Consider the following 12,319-nt stretch of genomic DNA (forward strand, 5'->3'; position numbering starts at 1 on the left):
CAAGTTCAAGTTGCATAGATATTTCAATATTCACTCTTGTGATATACATTCATGTCATTATGGAAGTCATATTTCCTTATTTCAAAGTTAGAGTTCATCCCGCATCACGTCTCGCTCTCCTTCCATCATTCGCTTCTTAGAATTCCGAGGAGCATCATCTTCTTCGGCCTGCTCCTCTACCAAAATATCATCGATACGCACATCGTGATCTTTCTGGTCCTCATTTTCCTCGACCATCTTCCCAATCTTATCAATAAGGCGGTCTTCCTCTTCTTGTGTATGTAGCTCATCACTTGTGGGCACAGCTCCTCCTGTAACTGATGCCATATTTGCTTGGATAGTCGCAGAAATATCTGCAGCAACAGGGCTAAGGGAAGGCTGGAGAGATTTCGAATTCGTCAAACCAATGGCACCCAAGGCCATAAACATAAAGCGAAAAGTAAACTGAATGGGTAGCCAGACCAGCCACCAAAGAGGACCATAGAAGATCCGACGGAATAATAGCCATGCAATTGTTCCAATGAGGATATAGAAAGCAGTCTCAAGGTACCATGTATCTGATTTCTGGGAGCGGAGGAGAGAGTTGGCGAGGGTACGGGATGAGGCGAGGAGGCTGTCAAGACTGGTGTAAGACTCGGACAAAGAGGATATGGCGGCTGTGGATTGTTCTGTTCAAAGACCATTAGTACTAGAAGAGTACAACAAGCCATCATCGGGTTACCTACCCAGAGTTTCTTGAGCAAATTGACTGCGAGACAGCTCAGCTTGCATCAAGTTATGTGTTCGACGGAGGGCTGCTGTCACATCATTCGATGCATTCAGTACCAGATCATCCTGCGTGAGCTTTTCAGAAGCTTGTCTTGGACGCTCCGAGGGTGACTTTGGTCGCGAGAGCAGTAATTCACGCTCTTTCCGTCTGGCAAGCTCAGATAGCCGCTTAGCTTGTAGTTGCGCATTTCTGAAATCTCCTCGATTTCTACTCAGTATTAGCATGTCGGCTTCTCCCATCAAAGAGCATAAACAGCAACCCACTTCTTCAAGTCCTCCGCCAATCGGCCTGCCATCATCACGACACGTTCTTTCTCCGCTTCCTTCTCCCCAGTCGTGACCGACTGCCTTCTCCTTGTATCTGAGCCTGTACCAAGAGCCTCCACCTCAATCCGTAGCAGTTCCAGTTCATCCTCGGCATCTTTCAAGCCCGCATGTATCTCCGCTCCAAGCTCCACACGGCCTTCATCGCCTGTTTCAGTTGGATTGAAGTTTCGAAGCTGATCTATCAAAGGCCGAACTTGATTCAATGTGGCCGAGAGTTCTTTCAAGCGCGCTTGAAGCGCAACTGTGGTGGACATATTTGAGTGTATCGTTGCGGAGAAGTGGGATGTGTTCGTAGAGGCAGTTTGGTGATAATAGCGGACCACAAAGTACTCTCTATATTTTCAGTGAATAAGAGGACTATGCATTCAATAGAATGTCGTAATGTTCCACCCAATCCAAGAAATCAAGCTGGTAACCGGAGTTGGGTCGGTCGCAAGGTGGCAGTTGCGTACATAGCTGCGCTCGTGTGTTTGCATACTAAGCAAACACCGGACTTCGCTCAACTCAATCCTCGAATCCACGCAATAACTAACAACGCTACCAATTGCCTATCCTCTACACAAGAAAAACAGCATTGACATATACTGCTTTCACCCGTGCTTCTCCTACCGCAATTCCTTTGGCTGCTATCCCCTGCGCGCGACGTCGAATCCGCCCTGGTCCTTGACCAAAAAAAACTTCCGGACAACCCCAGATCAAACCCGATCAAGTATGTCTACCATTCCACAACAGAAAATGACATAAAATTCCCCGCAAGGCATAGTCTAACCATTATTTCAGCAAAGAATCTATAATTCAACCTCCGTTACAATCTGAGACCTGATCTCCAACCGCAATCATGCCTATCCCACTCAGCACAATCACCACTTTCCGCACAACCTTCAACCCATTCTCCCAAGCCTCGCGACCATGCCGTCTCTTTCTGTCTCTACTGCGCACTCCCAACACCGTCGCTGGTAGCCCCACCCACATCGATATCAAGGTTAACCAACTTCCACGCAACTCCACACAGGAACCCGTCATGACCGTGGGCTTCAAGGGTGGAAAGGAGATAGTGCTTGAGGTTGGAAAACGTGGAATGAAGATCGGGGATGTGGTTGAGGAGGTCTCGCGTGTGGGACGAGCATTGGCGCGCGAGGCTAGTCTGAAGGGCTAGTTTTTGCATATCGAGGTCGAGTCTGGGCTCTTTTTTTCTTCTTGTAATACTATGACCTGGCTAGCTTTGTCCTTCTACGTTTAGCGCCTCAATACACCGTTTTAAGTCCTCCTTTCAATTCAAATACAGGGTTGTGGTAAACGTAGAATCTTGTACAAGGTTGGGCTACCTGGAATGGTAGGATATGGAAACACTGACCGCTGAATTGGTAGTAGCCCAAGTACTACCTAACAAACTCAGTTCGAACATGGAAACACCCAAGTTCTGCCAGTACAATTTTACTTTCCACTGAGGATTTCAGGCAAATTTTTGAGCCGCATGCAGTTCAAGTTTCCGTACTATTCGGGGGGGGGAAGGCAACGTTGCACCGCAATTTAGCGTAGAGAAGGACTTAATTTGCCCTACGGAAGTACATTCAAAGGACTATGGACACTAAATTGAAGAGAGGGGCACTGTTATAAAGTCATTGTACGTGATAGCATGGCAATTTTTAGTTAGTTTCTACATATGAGAGATTGGCTTACTCTTAAGGAAAACCTGGGCAGCTTTCATACACCTGTGGACCTGCCCAGGTGGCAGCCCTGGAGATCACCGCCTGCCCAGGTGTAGGGCTAAAATTGATTACTGGTCATTCTTACTAGTAGTCATTTAATATTGTCATTGGTTACCACTGATTGCTCCAGGCACCTAGGGCTACTAGTTTAGTGCACGTAACTCCAGGGCTGTGGTTAAAAGTCGGCACATAACCCGATGCTACTGGTGCTGAGATGCATGCACTGCAATTTTTAGTTCCTAGGAGGAGTTGGCTTGCTTCTACCTAGAGAAAGGCAAAAGTACCCTGCTTTTTATCTACAATACTAACAACCTATCCTAACCAATCAATGGGGTTCTGACGCCGCGTCTCCTCTACCTAGGTAAGATCATGGGCCGAGTGAGTCCCCTTCGCCCCCCAAAAATCCTCAAGAGCCTGCACTGCAAATTTAGTGTCTATGAGGGGCCGACTTATTCTTACGAGCGTATCATATCTACCAGCCAATGACAGAGAGAAGAAGCAACCCCTCTTCAGTGCGGATATGGCTCGCCCCGAGCCGCATAGAGGTCTCTGTCTGAGAATGTGGCAGCGGTCGCAGTCCACATTCACAGATGAACACCGATGTCGCTCAAACGAAATTTTACTCTCCATGATGGAGAAAGTTTACATCGAAATGTGCAAAATCATGAAAAATCCCATGTGCGACGAAGAATCGCCATACAAAATGAAGGTCTCGATCTTCAAGCCGACCGCCCGACAACAGATGATTTACAGCTGTGGCCATCGGCGGTGAACTCTGCATCAGAGCAACTGGGCGGCGCGTATACCAGCCGAAATGAATTGATAACAGAAACTGAGGCTGCTCCAGTTAAGGAGCAGATATGTTTTGGAATGGTTGGTTCTATATCACGTCCGATTACTTCAGGTTAGTGTAAAAACAGATGCTGACCTGGAAATAAATACCAGCTAGTACACGAAAAAGTCAAGTTGGTCGGCAAGGGGGAACACCTGCGTGGTAAAATCATGGCGCTTAAGCAAAGTAACTTGAATTTGCTACGTCAAGTTTTCCAAATCAAACCCTCTGCTGCCGGAGAACTGTTTCTCATATTCCCAGATGGCACAGAATTTGGATATATGTCAGAAAAAGCGAAGCGAACGTTTGGTCAGTTGATAGAATTGTCTCAATTGGAATTCGAAACGTGGATATCTCTTACTTCTATTCTGGATGTGTTGAGGTTGGCCGAAACGTCTGCCGAGGCGGCAATCCGCGTGGATGTCCATGTCTATGGCCTTGAAACTCGACAAGATCAGATCGGCAGACAGATCTCGAGTAGAGACTTTTTTCTGCAGCATTCTGACACGTGTTGACCAGGGATAAGGTACGATAATCCACATATCCTACGATTCGATGACGAAAAGGAGTCAGATGTCGAGGAGGAGGGAAATTTTGCTGAGGAGGAAGCGGAATCCAACTTATCTGTTGAGGGAGACGAAGACTTTCAGGAAATAATTGCGACTGTTTCCAATCTCTAAGACGACCTGATAACTTAAATCGTCTCAAGGAAACTGATAATCTGACCGGGTCTTTGTATCCGTTAGTTGACCCAGATTCATGCACTCTTGAAGACAACACAGCTAAAATACTCTAATTAAACAGGCATCAGGGGGAGGCATTGGATTTTATGACACAGCGAGAGACTGGAGAAATTCCCCCCCGAATATCGTCTATGGCAGCCAAAAGTGGTTGACGGAGAGCAGGTGTAGGGCTCGGCCATTTGTGGTTGTAGGATATGGGCTGACCTTAAACAGTTTCTCTCATACTATCACTCACGATCGACAGCGAGATAAACAAGACGAAAGTGGAGGAGGAATATTAGCAGATGAGATGGGAATGGGCAAGTCATTAACAACACTAGTACTCATGGGAAAGACAACGGGAGATGCTCGTCAATGGGTGACAGCAATAATAATGCTCTTCCAAAAGGTTCTCTGGCTGGTGAACCCTGCCGAGCGACTCTGTTGATTGTTCCTCAGCAATGTAAAGATGCTCATCTACGTTCTGTGATACGTTTTCAAACATACTCTGACTAGCTATAGTGTTGATAAACCACTGGATGAGGGAGATTGATAAGTCAGGAACCTTTCGACTTCTGGAGAATGCTTGCTGTCAACCTGAAGCTAACCGCTTACTAGGTACTTCAAAGGTGGCCTGAAAGCGATAGTATATCATGGTCGAGCACGAAGGAAATTAGTTACTGGTATTGAGCATCCTGATGTTGTGATCACCACCTATAACACACTAGCAAGGGAGCACGACAACAAATTACTTGGCAAAGGGCAAAGCCCACTACACGATTTCCTTTGGTACAGAATAGTTCTAGATGAAGGTAAGTTCAAGTTGATTCCTCAATCTTCAATCATTTGCGCTGCTAATGCTAAGACGCTAAAGCACATATCATCCGTCGCCCTGAAACTACCTTCCACAAGGCCGTATCCAGCCTTTCAGCTAACAGTCGATGGTGTCTTTCAGGAGCACCCATTCAGAATAGCCTAGCCGATCTGGCATCTCTATTGGTCTTTTTGAAAATTCGACCCTTTCACGAGGCAAGAACCTTCCGACACTGGATAGGAAAGCCATTCGAGAGGAAGGAAACCATACAAAGAGCAGTTCAAAGACTCACCACTCTTCTGAACGCCATATGCCTCCGAAGGACAATAGAGCGTGTTGAGCTACCAGGTAAGAAGCAGGAAACTCCAATTGTGGAATTCTCATCCGAGGAGCGTGCACAGTACGAGCGTAAATCTTCGACCATGCAACGGTTTATTCAGCAGCAGGCTGGAGAGTACAACGAGGAAAGAGTATTTGGAATTTTCCAAGTCTATCTACAGTTGAGAAGCCTCTGCAACCATGGAGCATACCAACGAGAGCTCGCATGGGTCCCAAGGGATCTACTGGATGAAGAAGCAGAGCCGGTCCGTTCAATTTCTCGGGATGGTTATGAACGTTGCCAGGTCTGCAGGCAGAAGTTGCCGATTGTGCCGCGTCACAGACGACGCAAGTATTCCGAAAATTGCAGACACAACCTTTGTGATGAATGTGCCCAAGGACGTCCTCAAGCGACTAGTTCTGCTGGAGAATTTCATTGCCCTCTATGCAAATCGCTTCAAGGATTCCAGCTCAGTGGTGCCCCTTTGCCTGGTCGAGTCAGGATAATATGAATAGCTCCGAGTCCTCCAGTTTGACAGGAAAGTCTTCGAAGATGCGAGCGCTCCTAGGTGATGTACAAAATGGCCTGGAGCAGAATAAAAGGTATTTCAGAACGGCCAGCAAACCTTACCAGCAACGGCTAACAATAGCGTAGTATTATATTCTCATGCTGGACGAGAACGCTTGATCTCATAGCAAGGCACTTCCTTGAAGCTGGAATACGGTTTGAACGTATTGATGGCAAAACCAAACCACCGCAGCGCCAGGCAATCCTTGACTCTTTCAACAATAGTTCTCGGGTCCCTGTATTGATTATGACAACAGGCACATGCGCCTTTGGGTAAGGACAACATAATTTGCTCAAAATTGTCGTTTAACATGATAATTGACTTAAGAAAGATTTAACATTCAATCCGCAAATCGCATTTTCATTGTTGAGCCGCAATGGAACCCGACTGTAGAAGACCAGGCAATATCGCGAGCCATTCGTCTTGGTCAGAGGCAACAGGTCTTGGTCATTCGTTACCATGTCAAGAATAGCATTGAAGATGTAAGTTTTCAACTACATGCAGCTTTTTGTTTCGTCAAGTTTCATCGGAGCTTATTGTCATTTTTGTAGGACATGTGCACGCAGCAAGCAAATAAGCTCAAGATCAGCAAAATGGACTTGAGAATTGAAACAATATCCGTTCCACAAGAATCCACTGCTACGACTACTAGGTAGGGCTTGATGATTCATATCATTTTGATTGATCCTTCTCTGCCAGTGTTATACAAGTACAAGACGTGAGTTGAACTATATGATACTACATAGTAATGGAAGCTACCTAGGTACTAGTAGCAAGCAACGAGAATTTCATTTTCATCATTCCTGCAGGTGCATGTGGTCTTTTGCATTGATCATGAATCATGATATATCACCTTCAAGTTCCGAGTCAAGTCGATTTGTAGTTGTAGGTACTAGCTCAAGCGATGGATAACTGGATCGACTCGGGGGAAGTATTCTTCATCCTACACCTGGGTGGGCAAACACTGTCACTGTATCGTATTCTCTAGGTTTCGAGGACATAGTCTATGCGGGAGATCGGGGGGGGGGGGTTTGAACATGCCCCAACTCCAATATCCCTAAGGGTATCAATGTTACACATACTATACAGGTGGTATCCGCTCCAATACATAAGAGAAAGTCAGCACCTACACTGCAATTTTAGTTCTCTAGAGGAAAATACAGCTTATGCCCAGGTGCGGGTCCCGATTTATTACTGGTTGTCCACTTAGGAGTCAGGAGTCAGACCTTGGGACTCGGGAGAGGCAATTAGTGGGGACTAAGCAATTGTCTCATCGTCTAGCACTCCTCTTTGGCTAGTCTTCAGTGATAAGTAATTCTACTATGTTCTAGTAGATAAATTTCATTGATCTATGTCACATTGTAATGTTTTTATGGCCCAAAGAAATGTCACATTGTCCAGGTAGGGTCAGGGAGTCGAGCTAAGGTAGGTAGGTCTGATCTATGCACACTGACATGTGTTGATCATGGAGGACTATGAAATTTAATTTAAATTCAAGTTTCAATGACCACAACCCATTTCCCCTGAAGCAGGATTTCTGCCAGTGGTGAACACTGTAAAGCCCATGGTCTGCGAATTTCCTTGTATTCCTACTATAGGAAATAAAGCTAAGATCAATGATAATCGACTAGCCATCGAATATTATGCATAAATTGGTACCCAACTGAGTATTATAGATGCATTTGAAAGACAACGTCTAGTGTGTAGTAGTAGGGCGAGATGACATCGGGCTCGGTGCACAAAGAAAAGAACAATTTCCAATAGGTAACACCAAATTGAAACATCATGATCATAGTTTCTATCGCCGCCGTCTCTCATGAATTTTCTCATGTCTCTTCCTGTCATTCTTTCGCGCAAATCCTCGACCACACTCAGAACAACGGAATGGTTTCTCCCCTATATGCGTCCTCATATGATCATCTCGGATAAGCTTTCTGGCAAAGAAGCTGTTGCAAATCTCACAGCGCCACTCGGATCTATCTATATGTCGCCGGCTCAAAGACATAAACGATTCGTCTAGGTCGCACTCCTCGGGATGGCACCTCGACATATGAGAGCGAAGTGCGCCTTTAGACCGAAAGCCAAATATATGGGGTGAACAATTTTCCACTGGGCACTGGAATGGGAGGTCATGATGATTTACATGAGTGTGACGGACATCAGCACTCTTGAACCCTTCGTGAAAATAGAAACACAAGACCCTTGGACAGCGGTAAGGGTACTCATCGTAGAGTACAGTGAGGTCATTTTCAGAATTGGAAGAGAGCTCTTCGACTAGGACCCTGTTGCGTGTGATGGCTTTTTCCAAATATTTGAGGCTCACTTTGTTTCTGGCTGTTATGTCACCCCGTTGGGCGAAGCATATATGGTCCCATATTCGGACAAGAGAGTCATAGAATGGGCGATACTGAAAAAACACACAGTCTTGATGAGAAGATTCTGAAATCTCACTGGCACTTGCTGACAAGTCTTCTCTGTAAAAGTTCAGAAAGTTGCCAAGTTCACGACCAATTAGAGCTACATGGACGTGAGTATTCGTCTCTCTCGGCATTATACTGTCTTCAAGAAATGCATCCTTCATCTCGATGAATGTTTGCATGTGTATATACCACTGCGACACAGCGTAGTCCTGGAAAGCAAGGTCACATCGAAGCACATACTCACGAAGTTTTGAATTCGGTATATCGTGTCGGAGGAAGTCCAGAGTGAGATAGCGAAGGCAACGAAGTGTGAGATCGCATTCTGCGGCCGCGAGATTAATTTGACTCTGCTTGGCAATGAATCTTTGATACTGTCAGAAAATAAACACATTTACGTTCCAAGAGATCTTACAATTTGGCAGTGCTGTGAACCAATTCCACACGGTTTCCTTTGAGGACTTGTACAAGGGAACCACATAGTTCTTGAACGTCGTCGCGGAGCCTGAGATCCATATCGAGTTCATGCGATACAGTTTCCGAGTGAACATCAATAGACAATGCCGCTTGTACTCCGTCCATTTCAATGGTCGTTTAGAGCATACCAGCCACCAAAGTAGTAACCCTGTATATTCTAGCTGCTCTTCACTCAAGTCCTGCTTCAGCCGGTCCATAATGCGTGCATAACTGAGATCGTTTTAGTATTGGCGACCGGAGAATCGCCCAATAAAATGGCTGTTGTGTGAAATACAACGCACGCTTCATTGATTTCATTTGGTAGCCTTGCAGAATCGATCTCGGTTTGGAAACGGCGTCTGTTGGGTTGTTTTGCCAAGTTGTTCATGACCAACTTGGCGAACAAAAATATACCTAGCTAGAAGTGTTAGCTAAGGTGCTTATTTAGCCCTGGAAGTATCATATGATATGGATACTACTAAGTATGTAGTATGTATCTTGGAGTTCCTGAGTGGAATACATACACTACCTAGGTAGTAGTAGGACCTCGGGATTGATATATGTGTACTGCCAGTCAGACTTACCATTGGCCCGGATACAGATTTTCTCAACCACATCCTTCAGAGTACTATTACCAAAGTCAAATTTAGCCAGCTCCTGTGATCGAGTTTGGCAGTATTTCTGAATGTCGACCTTGATATTCTCAGGCTCTATGACAAATACTTGCGCTGTTAGGAGTGAATTCTTGATTTCAGGAGCAGGTCGACTGAGAAAGGCAACCCGCAGTCTGCTCTGTGAGATAATTTCAGTGTTCACCAGATCTGTGAATGTTTCAAGAACGTCCTTCATTCTCTCGTTGCATTCATCGATCCCATCTATTACCACATACCACCGTGAAATGCTCTCATGGAATGTCTCCAATAAGGTTTTTATTGTAGACAAATCTGACAAGATGGTCGTCGATGAGTTCTTCATCTTGGAGTAGCAGTATGGGATGAGTTCGTTGTGCCTGCAAACTAATTGTAGAAGAATTCCACGCAATATCGCGAGCCAGGAAGCTCTAGAACCCGCCTTCTCGCTGCAGTAGAAGTAACATGTAGTACATTCTGTTTTTTGTAGACACGCTTCGATCAAGACAGAAGCTAAATAAGTTTTACCTAACAGATGTATTAGTGAGACTCATCTCATAATATTTATTACAAATAGGGGAAATTTGTAGCTTACCAGCTCCTGGCGCCCATTGATCCAAAGAATGGACTTAGAGGAATCATCCGACTCTGGATCTATCTATTCTTTGATCTGGATTTTGTCTAAGATGCATGTCCCACTGCCTTGATATCTGCTTCGGTCACGGCATATGCTGTTGTGCTCGGTTTCTATCTCAGAAGCAGCAATCCAATTCCGAACCGCGTGGAAGTTCTTTTCCTGTCGTTCAATTTCACCATTCTCAAAGTCCATGATTTCCTTGTCTACCTGTTGCAAGAGATGGCGGATCTCCACTGTGTCCTTGAAGGCTTGCTCGGGATCAATGTAGGTCGTCCTTGTTCTATCTTCGATTGTTAAAAATTTATAGGCACGCATTTGACGCAAGGTCTTCCTAAAGGATGGTTCATAATTCCGCCAAAGGGACTTGAAGACAGTCTGGAGTGCTACATTTCAAAGTATTAGCAGAGTCCGAGCACTAAGCTGGATTACCCCAAGGGTAAGTACCTGGCGCGGAGTATATTTTTATCGCATCGGAGTGAAATTTCAAGATATCGGCAAAGATCCGGGCCAGTAGTCGTTGAAATCCAACGTGGTTTTGGAAAATGTCAAAGCCTTCCACAAGGAAGGGCAGTTCATCGCCGATGTACTCATAGGCCGATAGAAGCCTATCTAAGAGGTCAGTGTGACCTTTCAAAATCTATCACAATGTCAGATAACAAAGTCGCGAAGGCTTAATGTACATCTAACATACTCGAAACAAAGCTCTGGCCGAGCCCCATATGAGACACATGAGGTCATTGGAACCCAGCAAGTTGTGAACTGTCTTTCTCAATACTTCAATACGTTTCATGAACTGCTCAATGCGTCTCATATTTCGTAATGCTCTCTTTTGTTGTTGTTCATCCTGCATGTGTATTAACGCTTTCTTCAGAGAACGAAGACTACCTCCTCGGAAAATCTCAAGCTGATCCGAAGAAAAATTATGCTCAAATTCTTTCACGATCTTATCAAACAAATCTCTTGAGGTTGAATGATTGGCTGCTTGACGCTTTTGGGCCTCTGTGTGAGCACGCTGGGCAAGAACTTCACGTGGCGAATACTGGAGAAAAGCTACAATCAAATCAGCATGTGCGGATCGCACCCAAGCTCCTCGCAGGAGGCATTCAAGGCTGTAGCGCAGGTTGACTCTGCTTGGCTGCACTCAAAACACACACCGTGGTGCTTGTGAATATATTCTGAGGCAAGTAGGAGATCAGAAGATGGCGTGGGATACTCTGTATCGATATAGGGATTGCACATTAAGGTGATCAAATGCTCCATCATTTTTGTGTGCAGCTGCTGTGACATAACGGGCGACTGCCAGTTCTTGAGAAGAGACAAGATGACATGACTTTGCTTCGCCGGTCTGTCTAATATTGTGTCTTTACGCCTGAATTCATTCGGGTACTGGCGACCAAAATCGAGTCGAACAAGCACCTCGCTCATTACCACGTCTCCAAGGATGATATCTTTGCCATCTGGCCTATACGGCACGGCCCCGCAGATACCAACTAACAAAGCCAGTTCAATAGAGACGAAGCTCATGCTGAGATAGGCTGCTGCGCCGGACGATTGGACGTTTCCCATTCCAGGGAGGGTAACCACCACAACAGGATGTCTTCCACTTCTGCCAAAGACGTATTGATTTGGATCACCGGGGGCTTTACTGTAGATCTGGGGAGCATCATGCCAAATTTCATCCAAAGAACAGAAAACAGCGTTGGCCTCCAGTGTTAACGCGCAGATGATAGCGATTCCGAACTGATCGCGGCTGCTTGGACGATCTTGACCGTTCATAGCCAGGGATGAGAAGGACGCGTGTGATGAAAAATATTGGCCGTGGGAATAGTCCACGTAACGCACCAAATACTTTCAAAGGTGTTTTAGGTGATATGAGTATGGGCTGACAGTTTGCTGAGATAGAAAAAATATTGTGGGGTACAGGGTTAATAGAATGATCACTAGCATGTTCATACCAGCGTTGGGCAGTAATAACTTGAAGGCTCAACCGCGGCGCTAACTTGAAACCTGGAAGATGAGCACATGCAGTAAGCCCTCTGAGGCTGAGTACATAGAGGAGGCGTGCTATTTACAGCCTAAGGCTACATCCCTGCAACGCTACCCCCGAGTCTTACACAAACA

The 12,319-nt window shown here is 45.5% G+C and overlaps 5 protein-coding genes across 5 annotated transcripts; 3 read left to right on the forward strand and 2 right to left on the reverse strand.

The window, feature by feature from the left end:
* Positions 1-87: 87 nt before the first annotated feature.
* N7483_007164 (putative protein transport membrane glycoprotein Sec20) lies at positions 88-1,349 on the reverse strand (the record flags this gene model as incomplete). The annotated part of the gene is made up of 3 exons (XM_057090601.1): positions 88-668; positions 726-976; positions 1,033-1,349. 3 exons carry the CDS (start codon positions 1,347-1,349, stop codon positions 88-90), a joined length of 1,149 nt encoding a protein of 382 aa, XP_056945342.1.
* Positions 1,350-1,933: 584 nt separating this feature from the next.
* N7483_007165 (mitochondrial 54S ribosomal mL53 domain-containing protein) lies at positions 1,934-2,251 on the forward strand (the record flags this gene model as incomplete). Its single annotated transcript, XM_057090602.1, has 1 exon — positions 1,934-2,251. The coding sequence occupies one exon, from the start codon at positions 1,934-1,936 to the stop codon at positions 2,249-2,251; it is 318 nt and encodes a 105-aa protein (XP_056945343.1).
* A 1,153-nt stretch (positions 2,252-3,404) lies between these two features.
* N7483_007166 (helicase) lies at positions 3,405-4,316 on the forward strand (the record flags this gene model as incomplete). Its single annotated transcript, XM_057090603.1, has 3 exons — positions 3,405-3,677; positions 3,750-4,113; positions 4,156-4,316. 3 exons carry the CDS (start codon positions 3,405-3,407, stop codon positions 4,314-4,316), a joined length of 798 nt encoding a protein of 265 aa, XP_056945344.1.
* Positions 4,317-4,733: 417 nt separating this feature from the next.
* On the forward strand, positions 4,734-6,715 carry N7483_007167 (DEAD/DEAH box helicase; the record flags this gene model as incomplete). Its single annotated transcript, XM_057090604.1, has 9 exons — positions 4,734-4,821; positions 4,881-4,914; positions 4,977-5,170; positions 5,233-5,778; positions 5,834-5,982; positions 6,035-6,093; positions 6,146-6,331; positions 6,391-6,541; positions 6,611-6,715. 9 exons carry the CDS (start codon positions 4,734-4,736, stop codon positions 6,713-6,715), a joined length of 1,512 nt encoding a protein of 503 aa, XP_056945345.1.
* Positions 6,716-11,254: 4,539 nt separating this feature from the next.
* N7483_007168 (zinc finger protein) lies at positions 11,255-11,974 on the reverse strand (the record flags this gene model as incomplete). The annotated part of the gene is made up of 1 exon (XM_057090605.1): positions 11,255-11,974. One exon carries the CDS (start codon positions 11,972-11,974, stop codon positions 11,255-11,257), a length of 720 nt encoding a protein of 239 aa, XP_056945346.1.
* Between the last annotated feature and the right edge of the window lie 345 nt (positions 11,975-12,319).

This window comes from Penicillium malachiteum (assembly GCF_028827825.1).
Source record: "Penicillium malachiteum strain IBT 17515 chromosome Unknown utg000003l:1.0-4950554.0:1.0-4952489.0, whole genome shotgun sequence".
In the NCBI taxonomy this organism is placed as follows: domain Eukaryota; kingdom Fungi; phylum Ascomycota; class Eurotiomycetes; order Eurotiales; family Aspergillaceae; genus Penicillium; species Penicillium malachiteum.